Source organism: Lissotriton vulgaris, chromosome 4_1 (genome assembly GCF_964263255.1).
Source record: "Lissotriton vulgaris chromosome 4_1, aLisVul1.2, whole genome shotgun sequence".
Taxonomy (NCBI): Eukaryota; Metazoa; Chordata; class Amphibia; order Caudata; family Salamandridae; genus Lissotriton; species Lissotriton vulgaris.
The window spans coordinates 2,058,078,728-2,058,092,907 of NC_141691.1; the positions used below are offsets into that span (position 1 = coordinate 2,058,078,728).

The window sequence follows — 14,180 nt, forward strand, 5'->3', positions numbered from 1 at the left end:
GGAAGGGTCCAAGGTTGGATCGAACTAGAGGACATACTATCTCCCATGCAGGCGGGCTTCAGATCGGGTACAAGCACCATCGACCAGGTGTTCAGATTTTGCCTGATCTACTGGAAGGTGGTCCTGCTTGGCAGTGGTACCATCTTTGCAGCATTCATCGATCTGAAGTCCGCCTTCGATCTTGTGCCGAGGGACAAAATGTGGGGTGTCTTGAGGGAATTAGGAATGCCCTTAGAGTTACTTGATCTAATAGTCAAAATGCATGATGACAACTATGCTAGGGTGAGGTGGGGTGGTCAGGGACAAGTGACGGATCCCTTTCCTGTAACCCGAGGTGTCCGCCAAGGGTGCGTTCTGGCGCCTACACTCTTCTTTTATTCATAGATCAGGTGGTTAGATTCTTCTCGGACACTCCGACTGATGCCCCTATGCTGGCAGGGACAAGGTTCCCAATGCTCATCTTCGCCGATGACACTCTACTCCTCTCAAGAACACGCAGCGGACTACAGCGGGTGTTGGACCGTTTTGAGGAGTTCTGTGTCATTAACGACCTTAAGGTAAACGTGGGCAAAACCAAGTTTATGGTCCTGACAAGGAACCATCCTGTCCGGAGCTCAGTAAGCATGAGTGAAGTCAACTTAGAACAAGTTGAGACCATGACATATTTGGGGGTTACTCTCGACCGTCATTTGAGAGGGAAGGACCAAGTTGTTGCTCACCAGCTTAAGCTTGCCAGACTTACTGGCTGTCTATTAAACGAGCAAAAGAGATCCATTACAAAACGTGTCACCCCAGCACTTAAGATTTATGACACCAAGATTAATTCAGCTATCTTATATGGTGCTGACCTCTGGGGTTACATGGATCTTTCTAGTTTATTTAAAACCCAGTGCAAGTTCTTACGTAACTTGATAGGATAACCTCAATCGACCCCATCTATCCCCCTTTGTCCAGACCTGGGGTGCCAACCAATCAATGAGATGGCTAGATTCAGACTGGCTGCCTTCTGGAGGCGCATTTGGACTTCCCCCGACCTTACCCTTTTCGCAAAGGAACTGGCCGAAGTTAAGTCAATGGGAGGCTCAGGGAGAATCCCTTGGCTTCATACAGTAAAAAACATTCTAGTAGACATGGGACTGGAAGAGTTGTGGACATCTCCTAGTACCAGTGCCTTTGCCTCTAAATCGGAATTCAAGGCATTGTATTGGGCCTCGCTCCGCCAAATGCGTGTTTCTGTTTCCAGCTACTCTAGTCTCACGGGAAGGTTTCTGACCTTTAAGCTGGATCCCTCCCGTGAGTCATATTGGGATGTCATTACTAAACCGCTGGACAAGAAACTATACCACCAGTTTCGGGTAGGAGCACTGCCACTAAACACCTTCACAAACAAGTGGACCTATGGTGCCAGTGAATTCTGTAGATGGTGCCCATGTCATAAGGAAACCGAGGGCCATTTTTTGTTTGCCTATCCCACCTATTCAGTACCGTGAACTAAATGGCTAAAACCCCTGTTTCAACGCCTGCCTTTTAGAAAGTCTGCAGAGGCGATCTGGGTCCTAAGAACCAACACCTCTGAGGTGTTTGTGGTGAGCCTAGCCAAATTCTTAGGATGGGCCTGGATTATCAGGTTAAAACACGGTTAAACTCAAACCTTTACATTGAATCTTTGTTATCCGCATAAAAAATGGAACTGTTCCCACCTCCTAAGAACATAGGATAATACCAGTATATTTTCTATCCTGCATTGGGAACGGTTTTACTGTGCTTAAATTGTATCTTCCCAAAACCTTATGAATTTTATAAAAAAATATGTATGCTTTGGACAGGTCTGTCTTTGCATTTTAACGTAGTTTAATAATATTTTAATTTCTCTAAACGTGGTTCTGTTTGGTTTTGCTTTGTTTTGTTTTATTTGCCTAGCTTTACCTTATTCTGTTTAGTTATTGTATTAAGTCGTTGTTGTGTTGCTTTAAAAAAAAGATTTAAATTACTATAAAGTACACCGTCAAGACTGTTTGAATATTTTAAAAAAGTTGTTATATGTGTCTTTTATGATTTCTTTTTAATCGAAATAAAGACTATAAAACCTGAACCTGATTAAATAATAATCTACATAACACATAGAGCACGTGGATCGCTAAGTCTAAGTGATCTGCCAAGTTAGTCCGTTAACTCATAAGTTCGTATTTCTGTTTGTTATAAATAGCATGTCACTCTCTGGTGCCGTGGGAACTTATGACAAAGGGATGGGCACATAATTCATATCGCTATGTTGTACCCGCTGTTCGTACTTCCTAGTCTGGTGCCTAGATATGTGACAAAATTAACCTTGGATTCAGGTTAGATGTACGTGATGTGGTTTAGTCAATAGATAATCTCACACATCACTGTCAGTGAAATGCAAAATACAGGCATTTGTTAAAACACAGTATTGGATGTATTTTAAAACACTGTCTTCGTACATGTGATTGTGGATTGGACTCACTTACGCGGACAACATCGTCTCCAAGTGGAGTAATTAGCTAGCATCTCTGAGCAGATATGTGTTTAATGTGTGTAAAAATAAAATAAGGTCAAAGGTGGTGAATTGGTGTCTTAAATAAATCAAAATAACATGTGGTGCTCATATGTACAAGTGATACAATTCTGTTTTGGAGTAGGTGAACTGCAGATGTTACAGAATGGTACTAAGGTTCCAGAATAGGCAGACTGGGTTATAAATGTACATTTAAAGCTTCATCCGCATTCAGACCAAATGGGATCTTTGAGTTCAGAAGGATTATATATCTGGACTCCAACCGTCGTAGCGCTCCCTTACGGTTACCTCCCCTGGCGTTCTTTGGTACACTGTCTATAACAAAATATGACAGGTTTTGGGCATTTCCAGAATGTAGCTGATTGATGTGTCTCGCTACCTGATAATTCTGGTCATCATTGGCTATAGCCCGCAAGTGTTGAAGGACTCTGACATGTACTGGGTGGATAGTGCTCCCCACGTACCTTTTTCCACACAAGCATACTAGCACGTATACCGCAAACTCCGTTTTACACGAGTATTGTGCTCTGATGTAGTAAGGTTTTTGTCTGAAAGGTAGATTGACCTTGGTCGTGTTGGTCCCATGTTACACGCCTTACACTTGCTACATTTTTTGAAACCCTTTTGGCTCGCCAACCAGTTGTTAGGTTTTTTAATCACTGGGGCGTTGCACACTAATTGGCTGCGCCTAGATTTGGCTTTCCTAAAGGTTACCAAAGGTGTTTTCCCAACCGTTTTGCCTATGGTTGGATCGTTTAGCACCAAAGGCCAGTGTTTTGTGAGGATTTTCCTGAGGTTGGTATGGTATCTGTTAAAGCCAGTGATTAATCTCGGTGGTTGGCGTTCAGTTCCCTAAATGTTTTTCACTCTCTCAGGTGGAAACAGAAGATCCTTTCTAGTTTTTTGGCAACTTTTTACGTCTGCATTAGTGCAGGTTCTCTGAGTGTACCCTCTTTGCTTAAGTCTAGAGAATAAATTCTCTTTGGAAACTGCCAGACCTGTAGCGGTACGGCAGTTACGAGTCATACGCAGGCATTCAGCGTAAGGGATAGATTGTTTGAGGGATGTAGGGTGAAAGCTGTTAGCGTGTAACAAGGCGTTACCTGCCGTTGGTTTGCGGTATGTCCGTGATTGTATTTTCATGTTTTCTACAAACAGCTCTACGTCTAGGAATTGTATGGCAGTGGTACTTGTGTTGCATGTGAATTTTAAATTCAAAGCATTCTCATTTAATTCACAGGCAAATTTTTCTGCACTTTCAACACTATCTTGCCACAGGATAAAAATATCATCAATGAAGCGCTTAGACAAAATTACATTGTTAGTCATTATTTCACTTTGTGTTACATTCACAACTTGCTCCTCCCACTAGCCCATATGCAGATTTGCATAGCTGTCGGAGAAGCAAGTTCCCATCGCCGATCCTTGCATTTGCTTATAGTGAAGCCTGTCGAAGTTAAAAATGTTATTGTCAGGCACCACTCAGTCATTTCAAGTAACATTTCAGTGTGTTTGTACACGCTGATCGGTCTCTTTCCCAAGTAGTGTTTCAATGCGTGCAGGCCATCTTTGTGTCGGATACTAGTGTACAGTGACTGTACATCCAATGTCATGAGTACATAGTTCTCTTTCCATTCCACATCATATATCTTCCGCAAGAAGTCCCCAGTATCCTTAATGTAAGCAGGCAGTTCTTTTACTTCGGGCTGTAAAAAGTGGTCTATGAACACACTGGTATTCTCAAACAAGCTACCTATTGCCGATATTATCGGTCTCCCCGGGGGTTGGTTTGTCATTCTTGTGGATCTTGGGGATTAAGTAAAGTTGTGGAGTAACAGGGTAGTCATTTTTTAAAAACTCAAACTCTTGTTTACTCAATAAGCCCATTCCTTTCCATTTATACACTTCATTATGATACTTTTCTTGTATTCCTATGATGTGGGTAGGGCTTGTTCTGGTGTAAAATTCATGGTCTTGGAGCTGTGATAATGCTTCTCGATTGTACATTTCAAGTGGCCATAGGACAATGTTGCCTCCCTTGTCTGACCATCTTACCACGATATCGGATCTTGCTTTGATTTTTGTCATTAGATTGTTGTACTTCATCATGTGGTCACGGTTTTGTGTCATAAATTCTTTGGTGCTTTTGATTGACAGATCTTTGAGATCTTTAATTACACACTCCGAATAAAGGTCTATGCTGTCTTTGGGCATTACCGGTATGAAGACCGATTTAGGTTTAAATCCTGTTTTTACAGTTTGATAGATGTTTATGTCTGACTCTATTGCGGCTCCACTCGGTGTGACTGGGTTATCCGTGTTTTGCTGTTCAAGGTCGATCATATACTGTAATGCCTCCATGTTGGCAACGCTAGGCCCCTGGTCTTGATTGGTAGCATTGTGGTTGTTAGTACTTGGGTTCTCGAGTTAAAGAAGTCTTTTTGAAGTTTCAATTTCGGATATATTGAAAAAGGTCTATGCGGGTCTGTGCATAGTCAAAGTTCGTATTGCTGCAATATGTCAGGCCCAAGGATAAAATCTCAAGTTCATGTGGGGATAGATTCATGTCAGTTAGGTTAATCACTGTGTTACCATTTTCCATCATTGGCGTTTGTTGCGTCTGTATTGGGCTTTTGTTTGTTTTTGAACCTGTTTTTCCCCACCGTCTTTCTTTTCTTCGCCTACTCTTTGTTTTTGATTTTGTTTTTGCGGGCCCTTGTCTCATTCCTGTCTAGATGGTATTCGTGGCCGTAGTGTTCTGAGGCGTTGTAATCGTAAAAAAGCCAGTTCTTGTATGGGGGTTGGTGCCGGTCCTGTAGCCCCTGCACTGTGGTTACTTTCAGCGTCTGTGTCATATTCTGAGCTGACTTCTGTTTCATTTTGCTCAGTCACAGTGCCTTGTGCCCCGCTGATTGTCACAGGGGATTGGCGCCTAATTTGATCGAATTTGCGCGCGAATGTGTATATCCTGCCGTTGATGTAATCATTCCTATCCCTTTGGAATTTTATTGCTTTTCTTTCGTTTATTTCATTTTCGTGTTTTATGAGTCTTGTTTTAATTTCTTTCATGCCATTTGCGATCTCTTCTTTATTCTCTTTTTCATCAAGTTCCTTCAGTATTTCTTCAATTCTTGCTATGAGTTTTGTTCTATCACTTGCTGCATATTTTACCAAGATGTTTAGCATGTTCTGGGATGACTGGGCGCTGTTGCCTGCCCAATCTTGAAGCATTTCAGGGTCAGGGTCCTCATACGTCGGGGCTACCATAATTCTGAGCCCCCTGGGTACTCTCCCGACATCTAGGTATCTGCTGAGAGACTTGACTTTCCACCACTTGGCTACCTCCTTTTTGCGGAGTTTCTCTAGCTCTGTTAGAAGTTTTTTTTGTGTTGTCCTTATCATTTACTTGCACTTGGGCTGGTGGATTATTTTTGCCCCCTTTCCCAGTGTCTGTGTCTGTGAAGATGTCAAGCGCTGCCTCTTCTCTCTCCTTTTCCCATTCCGCAGCCATTCCGAGAATAATACTGTAGAGTTATTCACATCAGCTCACTGCTCGTGTGACTTGCTGCTCTCACACCGGGACTACCTCTCCCATAAACTACTCTGTTAGCCCGCTCCCTGTTACTCACAACACGCGCCGTCTTACCTGACAGTCTCCGATTACTCTCCAGCGATCGCAGATTCCCAGTCAGTTAGCCTTGTGATGTTTTTGCAGGTTATTCAGGTCCTAAGATTATTGGTTTCGGGGGCGCTGCAAGTCTTTTTCCAAAAGATATACCAAACAATTGTCCTTGAAAACACAGCGCATCCAGATCGAGGAGTGTCAGCGTCGGGTTTCAAGGACTGAAACCTTTCGTATTCAAAACCTATCCACACGTACAATCAAGTGAGGCGCTGACTCCGTGAGTTGTAATCCAAACAAACTTTTATTCTCTCGGTTTGCTGCTTAGACGCGTTTCGGCGGCTTGCTCCCGCCTTGTTCACTACATCTGCACAAACATTTTTCATAGTATATATACACACAATCACTTGGAAGGTTGATTGTCTGACAGGTTTCAACTAGATTTATGGTTGCTATGGTAACATTGGTATGACACATACTGACAGACATAGAGTTCAGAGCTAGCAATTTTGATTAGTCATTGCTTCATCTTTCGACTTACATGTGAACATTTATTTACAGTGCTTTTTTAATTCGACCACCATGCACTTATGTTTTTGTCACAAAAGCGGTACCGAAAATATGAAAACAAAATATAGAACGCTTGCCAAAATTTTGATTAAATAATAATCTACATAACACATAAAGCACGTGGTTCGCTAAGTCTAAGTGATCTGCCAAGTTAGTCCGATAACTCATAAGTTTGTATTTCTGTTTGTTATAAATAGCATGTCACTCTCTGGTGCCGTGGGAACTTATGACAAAGAGATGGGCACATCATTTATATTGCTATGTTGTACACGCTGTTCGTACTTCCTAGTCTGGTGCCTAGATATGTGACAAAATTAACCTTGGATTCAGGTTAGATGTTCGTGATGTGGTTTAGTCAATACATAATCTCACACATCACTGTCAGTGAAAGGCGAAAGACAGGCATTTGTTAAAACACAGTATTGGATGTAGTTTAAAACACTGTCTTCGTACATGTGATTGTGGATCGGACTCACTTACTTTGGTGATCAAAGCTGCAGTATGGCCAGTCACTTTTCCAAGGAACATGGGGTTGACTGAACTAAAGCCAGATTCTTTGGACATAAAAAGGTTATCGTTGTAATATTTCATCCCTGCTAGCAAATGTGTCAAGGTTGGGAAACCTAATTTTCCCAAAGTTTCCTAGGATTCCCAATCTGGACACATTTGCGAGCAGGGCTGAAATATTAAAACGATAACCTTTTTTATGCCCCTTTTTTATGCCTCATTACTTTATAATTACTAATGTATATAATACAAAATACTACATGCCAAGATAGCCACCATGCGTGGATGCCACTGTAAGAGACTATTACAGTCCTGTTTCTATGTCTGTGCATTGTACCATGCCGATTCAATTAGCCACTTGCTTTATCAGTATGTTTTTGAGCACTGATTTCATCTAACGTGAACAATGATGTACCCTATAGGTTATGTGATGACCGGAGTACCCACGGGCAGTGTATGTTTGGGATGGGCTGACCGGGAATGGGTGAGGGATGGGATTGGCTAGGTTGGGGCGGGTTCGGTTTCTAAAAGGTTTGTTTATTGTAAAAAAATGCACATTATCATACTGAAATTTGGATTGTACATAGAATGCTCCTGCAATGATCACCTGGGGGCATTTACGATGTACTGATTATATTGATAAGGGACACATTGTACTGTACATGTAACAATGTTATGGTTTTCTGCACTCATTAGACCTAAGATAGGGGAGAAAAATGAAAATGACTGTTTATGTTTCTAATTGCTTTGTGTCTTACAATGTCAAATTGCAGTCGCCAATAAGGTGTGTTAAAAAACATCTAACATGAACAAGGCTTCTGGCCAGGCCAAAACATGTTGTTTTTGGGAATAAACACCCTTGGAATATAGATCTGGCTTTGTGACGTTTTCACTGAGAGCGTACAAGATTGCGACAAAAATGAGGATTAAATATCGGCGTGCTGCGCCGAGTGTGTACGCCAATTCTCTAGAGGCCATAGGAAGTTGGAAGGAGCAACAGCATAAGTCCCGCCCAACAGGGCGTAACTCTATGGCATGCTGGTAGTGGTACTCTGCATGATAACAGCCATTTTTTTTTACAGCATAAGTCCCGCTCAACAAGGCGTAACCCTATGGCATGCTGGTAGTGGTAGTCCGCATGCTAAGGGTCCAGAATACCAATCCTTGTGTGGGTGGTGCTCTCCTCGATAAAAGTTCAACCAAGTGGAAAAATGTTCAAAATTGCTGATAGTCGGAAGTGATAGGTAAAAGCGCTGCTCTGCCACCAATACCAATCCAGGGGTCAGGCCCCCTCCATTCCAAAGTGTGCCCACGGTTGCGAGCACTGGATCCGCACTGCATGCGCAGGGACTGCTCCGCTGCCGGACGAGCCGCTAATATCCAAAAACGAAGGTTGCCCAATGGAGAAGTCACACAAGGAGGGGAAACAGCACACGGCCCCTGGTAGTCGCATCACAGCGTTCCCTTGTCACCTCACTGCAGTCTGCCAAAGGCGTTTCGAGCCTCAATAGCTCTTGATCACTGGCCTGCATAAAAACACACAAAGACAGCACTGTTTCTGCTCTGTAGCCATTTTGTTTTATTACAGCATAAGTCCCGCCCAACAGGGCGTAACCCTATGGCATGCTGGTAGTCGTTCGCATGATAACGGTCCTGAATACCAATCCTTGTGTGGGTGGTGCTGTCCTCGATAAAAGTTCAACCAAGTGGAAAACTGTTCAAAATTGCTGATAGTCAGATGTGACAGGTAAAAGCGCTGCTCTGCCACCAATACCAATCCAGGGGTCAGGCCCCCTCCATTCCAATGTGTGCCCTCGGTTGCAAGCACTGGATCCGCACTGCATGCAGCAGGACTGCTCCTCGGCCGGACGAGCCGCTAATATCCAAAAATGAAGGTCGCCCAATATAGAAGTCACACTCGGAGGGGAAACAGCACACGCCCCTGTTTATCGCATCACAGCGTTCCCTTGTCACCTCACTGCAGTCTGCCAAGAGCTACATGGTAGGAGCTCCCTTTGCCTAAAAGCAATGCTGGCTCCCGAAAGAGGCTGCGAGCCAGCAGGGACAGTGAGGGCTTTGTGGATCCCCTGTGGTCCCCCTACTTTTTGGTCATGCCCTGGAGTATGGGGTCACCGGACATGAAAATGGCCCGGGAGGGTGGCCACTCGGCTATCCAGCCTTTGTTCTTTTAAAATAAAATTGCCGGGCCTCTGGGGATTCGCTCCCCAGGGCCAAAACTTACCCAGGGATGAAGGGCCACGAGTTCCCTTTACTTACACAAAATATAAAATACATTAAAATAATGACCCAGACCCGGGGGATGGGGTCCCTGGGGCAGAAATCAGCCTTAGGAGGAGTGTGTGGGCCCCCTCCCATTTCATTTTTTTTAAAAAGGGATAGGGCCAGGGGGATGGGGCCCCCAGGGCTAAAATATGATCAAAGAAAGGAGAGGCACATAGCCCTCCTTTTTAAAGTAGGTGAAATTAGTCTGGCAACTCGCAGAAGGCTTGGTATCCTCTCTGCACGACTCTGCAAATGTGAATCCTGTCGTGCTCTTGGTTGGGGATGAACTCCTCTTTGATGCTTAGGGTCCTTAGGGATCAACTAGCTCACCTGTTACCTCCATTAATCCCCACACAGTGGGATTGTTCAGAGGTGGTCGCAGGTCAAACCCCTTTTTAAACCACTCTGCAAACACTTGTGGTGATGGGATTAGGTCCCCTGGTGCCCTGAGGACTTCAGGATTAAAGTGGACTTCATACAACTAGCAGCTGTGCCTCAGGGGGCACGATTGTAGAGTGGTGTAAAAAGAGGGTATGGCTTCTGACTATTTCTCAGCAATCCAGCTGTGTGGGGCCTAATAGAGATTACAGAAGGGCTAGTTGGCCCAGGGACCTTCAAGAGGCAAGGGGACTTCATCTCTCAACCAAGAGCATGCCAGGAGGCATGTTTGCAGAGTGGTGGTGAAAGGGGTGTGGACTGTAACCAACTCTTAGCAGTACCACTGTGTGGGGCTTACTGGAGGTAGCATGTAGGCTAGTTGGCCCCTTGGGATCCCCTGCAGTGAAAGGGACTTCCTACTGCAACCAAGAGCTCCCCAGGGAGTGTGTTTGCAGAGTGGTGGGCAGAGGGGGCGTGGCCTGCTACCAGAACTCAGCAATCCTGCTCCATGGGAGTTACTGCAGGTATTAGGAGGGGTAGTTGGTACCCAAGGATGTCCTTGGGGCCAACTACGCATCCTGCTACCACCAATAAGTCTCACACAGTGGGAGTGCTAAGGGCTCATTGGAGGGTATGCCCCCCCTTTCTCCACCACTTTGCAAATGTGCCTCCAGGCTCACTACTGGTAGGGGGATGACATCCACTTTACATTTGAGGGACTTTGGGGGCCAAGAAGCCCTCCTGGTACCTCCTGCAAATCCCTCGCAGTGAAATTCCTGAGCGGTTGTTGGAGGCCCATCCTCCTTTCTTCACCACTCTGCAAACGCGACTACTAGATAAAGAAGCATTTACAATGCAGTAGGTCTCGCATATGCGAGAGTTAGAGTAATGTCATTGTAAATGTAAAAGTTTTATACAAATGTTCTTTGAAATGGAGTGGATGTACATTGCTTGTAGTGGACTTATAAGGTATGTTGTCCAGTGAAATTATGTGAATAGAAATTATGTGGTATATCATTGTATTGGTGGAGTGGGATTTCATGTTATGGGGAGTAAATATGTGGTATGGTAGTCTGAGTTGTGGAGTGGTAATCTCAGGTTTAGTTTTCCTCATTTCCATAGAATAAAACTCCATGAGACATGAAAAAGAAGCAACCATAGAGGAACACTTCTAGACCTAGTCTGAGGTATGAGTAGATCCACTTTTCGCATGATTATACATTTTCCGCATTTGACACACAATATATCACCTGCCGCATAATCTGCAGGTTTGAACAAAAGAAACCTGGTTTCTAGCTCAAATGGCTCAAACATGACCAAAAATGCAGTGACACGTGCTACAGTGTGGCTGGAATGGTCACCTAATACTTATTGCTAAATGTGGGTATTAAAATGGTACTAATGGTATGAAAATCTCTTGTTTCTTTTTGCACCTCTCTTGCCTCTTTCTTCAGCATTTCTCTTGCTTCTTTCTGGACCTTTCTTCCTCTTGCTGCACTACTCTTGCCTCTTTCTGCACTTCTATTGCTTCTTTTTGCACCTTTCTGCCCCTTTCTTCAATTCTCTTGCTTCTTTCTGCAGCGCTCTTGCCTCTTTCATCGCTTTGCTTGCTTCTTTCTGTGCCTCTCTTGTTTTTTTCTGCACTTCTCTTGCCTCTTTCTACAGTTCTCTTAACTCTTTTTGTACTTTTGTTGCTTCTTTCTGCATCTCTCTTGCTTCTTTCTGCACCTATCATGCCTCTTTCAACACTTCTCTTGCATCTTTCTGCAGCTCTCTTGCCTTTTTCTGTACCTCTCTTGACTCTTTCTGCACCTCACTCTCTTATTTCAGTCCCTCTCTTGCTTTATTCAGTGATTATCATGTCTCTTTCTCCACCTCTTTTGCTTTATTCTACACATTTCTTCGTCTTTTATCACCTTTCTTCCTCTTTTATCACCTTTCTTACTCTTTCTACACCTTTCTTGTGTCCTTCTGCACTACTCTTGTATCTTTTTTACACCTCACTTGCCTCTTTCTGCACCTTGCTTGCCTCTTTCAGCAATTCAATCTCTTGTTTCTGTACCGCTCTTGCTCCTTTCTGCACCTCTCTTGCCCCTTTCATCATTTCTCTTGCTTATTTCGATACCTCACATGCTTCTTTCTGCACCTCCCTTGCTTCGTTTTTCGCAACCTCACTCTCTTCTCTCTGCACAATTCTTCCTCTTTCTTCACCTTTCTTCCTCTTTCTGCACCTTACCTGCCTATATCTGCAACTCAATCTTTTGTTTCTGCACCTATATTGCTTCTTTCAGTGCATCTCTAGCTTCTTTCTGCACTTCTCTTGCTTCTTTTTGTACCTTTTTTCCTCATGCTCTGCTTTTATTCCTCCTATTGCACCTCTCTCCCTCTTTCTGCACCTCTCTTGCCTATAACTGTAGCTCTCTTAACTCTTTCTGAAACTCCTTTGCTTCTTTCTGTTCCTCTCTTGCTTCTTTACACACCTTTCTTCCTCTTTCATGACTTCGCTTGCCTCTTTATTCAACTCTCTTGCTGCTTTCTGCACCTTTCTTTCTTTTTTTCCACCTTTCTATTTCTTTCTGTACCTCGCATGCCTCTTTCTGCACCTCACTCTCCTCTTTCTGCACCGCTCTTGCTTCTTTCCGCACATCTCTTTCTGTGACTTGTTTCCTCTTACTGCACCTTTCTCCCTCTTGTTGGCTCTTTTCTTCCTGTCTCTGCACTTCTCGGACCTTTTGCTACACCTCTCTTGCCTCTTTCTGCACATCTCTTGCTTATTTTCTGCACCTTGCTTTCCATCATTAGGCTCCTAACATTCCTCTTTCTGTACCTCACTCTCTTCTTTCTGCACCTCTCTTGCTTCTTTCTGCACCTCTCTTGCTTCTTTCTGCAATTCTCGCATTTTCTGCATCTTTCTTCCTCATTCCCTGCCTTTAATCCTCTTGCTGCATCTGTCCCTATTTTGGCACCTTTCTTCCTATTTCTGCCCTTCTCTTGCCTCTTTCAACACTAGTCTTGATTCTTTCTGCACCTCCCGTGCCTCTTTCTAAACCTCTCTTGTCTCTTTCTGTACCTCTCTTTCCTCTTTCTGCACCCCACTTGCTTCTTTCTGCATCTTTTCTTCGTCTTTATTCACCTTTCTTCCTCTTTCTGCACCTTTCTTGCATCTTTCTGCACCACTCTTCCATCTTTTCTGCACCTCACTTGCCTCTTTCTGCACTTCACTCTCCTATTTCAGTCCCTCTCTTGTTTTATTCACTGATTCTCCTGTCTCTTTCTGCACCTCTCTTGCTTTATTCTGTATGTTTCTTCCTCTTTTTCACCTTTCTTCCTCTTTATGCACCTTTATTGTGTCCTTCTGCACAACTCTTGCATCTTTTCTGTACCTCACTTGCCTCTTTCTGCATCTCACTTGCCTCTTTCAGTAACTCAATCTCTTGTTTAAGTACCTCTATTGTTGCTTTCTGCACCTCTCTTGCCCCTTTCATAATTTATCTTGCTTATTTCTGTACCTCACATGCTTCTTTTTGCACTTCTCTTGCTTCTTTCTGCACCTGTATTCTTCTTTCTGCAGTTCTTTTGCCTCTTTCTGCAAATCTCTTGGATTTTTCTGCACCTCTCTTGCCTCTTTCAGCACCTCTCTTACCTATTTCTGAACCTCACTCTCTTCTTTCGGAACATCTCTCTCTTCTTTCTGCACATCTCCTGCTTCGTTCTGCACCTTACATCCTAATTCTGTGCCTTTATTCCTTTTACTGCACCTTTCTCCCTCTTTTGCCACCTTTCTTCCTATTTCTGCACTTCTCATAACTCTTTCTTCACCTCTCTTGCTTCTTTCTGCACATTTCTTGCATATTTTCTGCACCTTGCTTTCCAACTTTATGCTCCTAACATGCCGCTTTCTGCACATTACTCTCCTCTTTCAGCAACTCTCTTACTTCTTTCTACACCTTTCTTGCTACTTTCTGCAATTCACTTGCTTTTTTCTGCACCTTTCTTCCTAATTCTGCTCCTTTATTCCTCTTGCCACATCTGTCTCCCTATCTCAGCACCTCTCTTGCCTCTTTCTGTTTCTCTCTTACCTATTTCTGAACTTCTGATGCTTCTTTCTGCACTTCTCTTGCTTCTTTATGCACCTTTCCATCTCTTTCTGCACCTTTCTTGCCTCTTTCTGTACCTCTCTTGCCCCTTTCTGTTCATCCCTCTCTTCTTTTCAGCACCTCACTTGCTTTTTTCTGTACTTCTCTGTGTGTTTCTATTCCTCTCTTGCTTTTTTTACACCTTTTT

General features: G+C 43.6%; 1 protein-coding gene across 1 annotated transcript in view; it reads right to left on the bottom strand.

Annotated features, from left to right (window-relative positions):
- Window positions 1–7,908: 7,908 nt before the first annotated feature.
- Window positions 7,909–14,180, bottom strand: part of LOC147724960 (uncharacterized) — a 43,931-nt gene continuing 37,659 nt past the window's right edge. Inside the window, 1 exon segment of the mRNA XM_086918139.1 lies at window positions 7,909–7,933. Coding sequence (XP_086774265.1) covers window positions 7,909–7,933 — 25 coding nt within the window.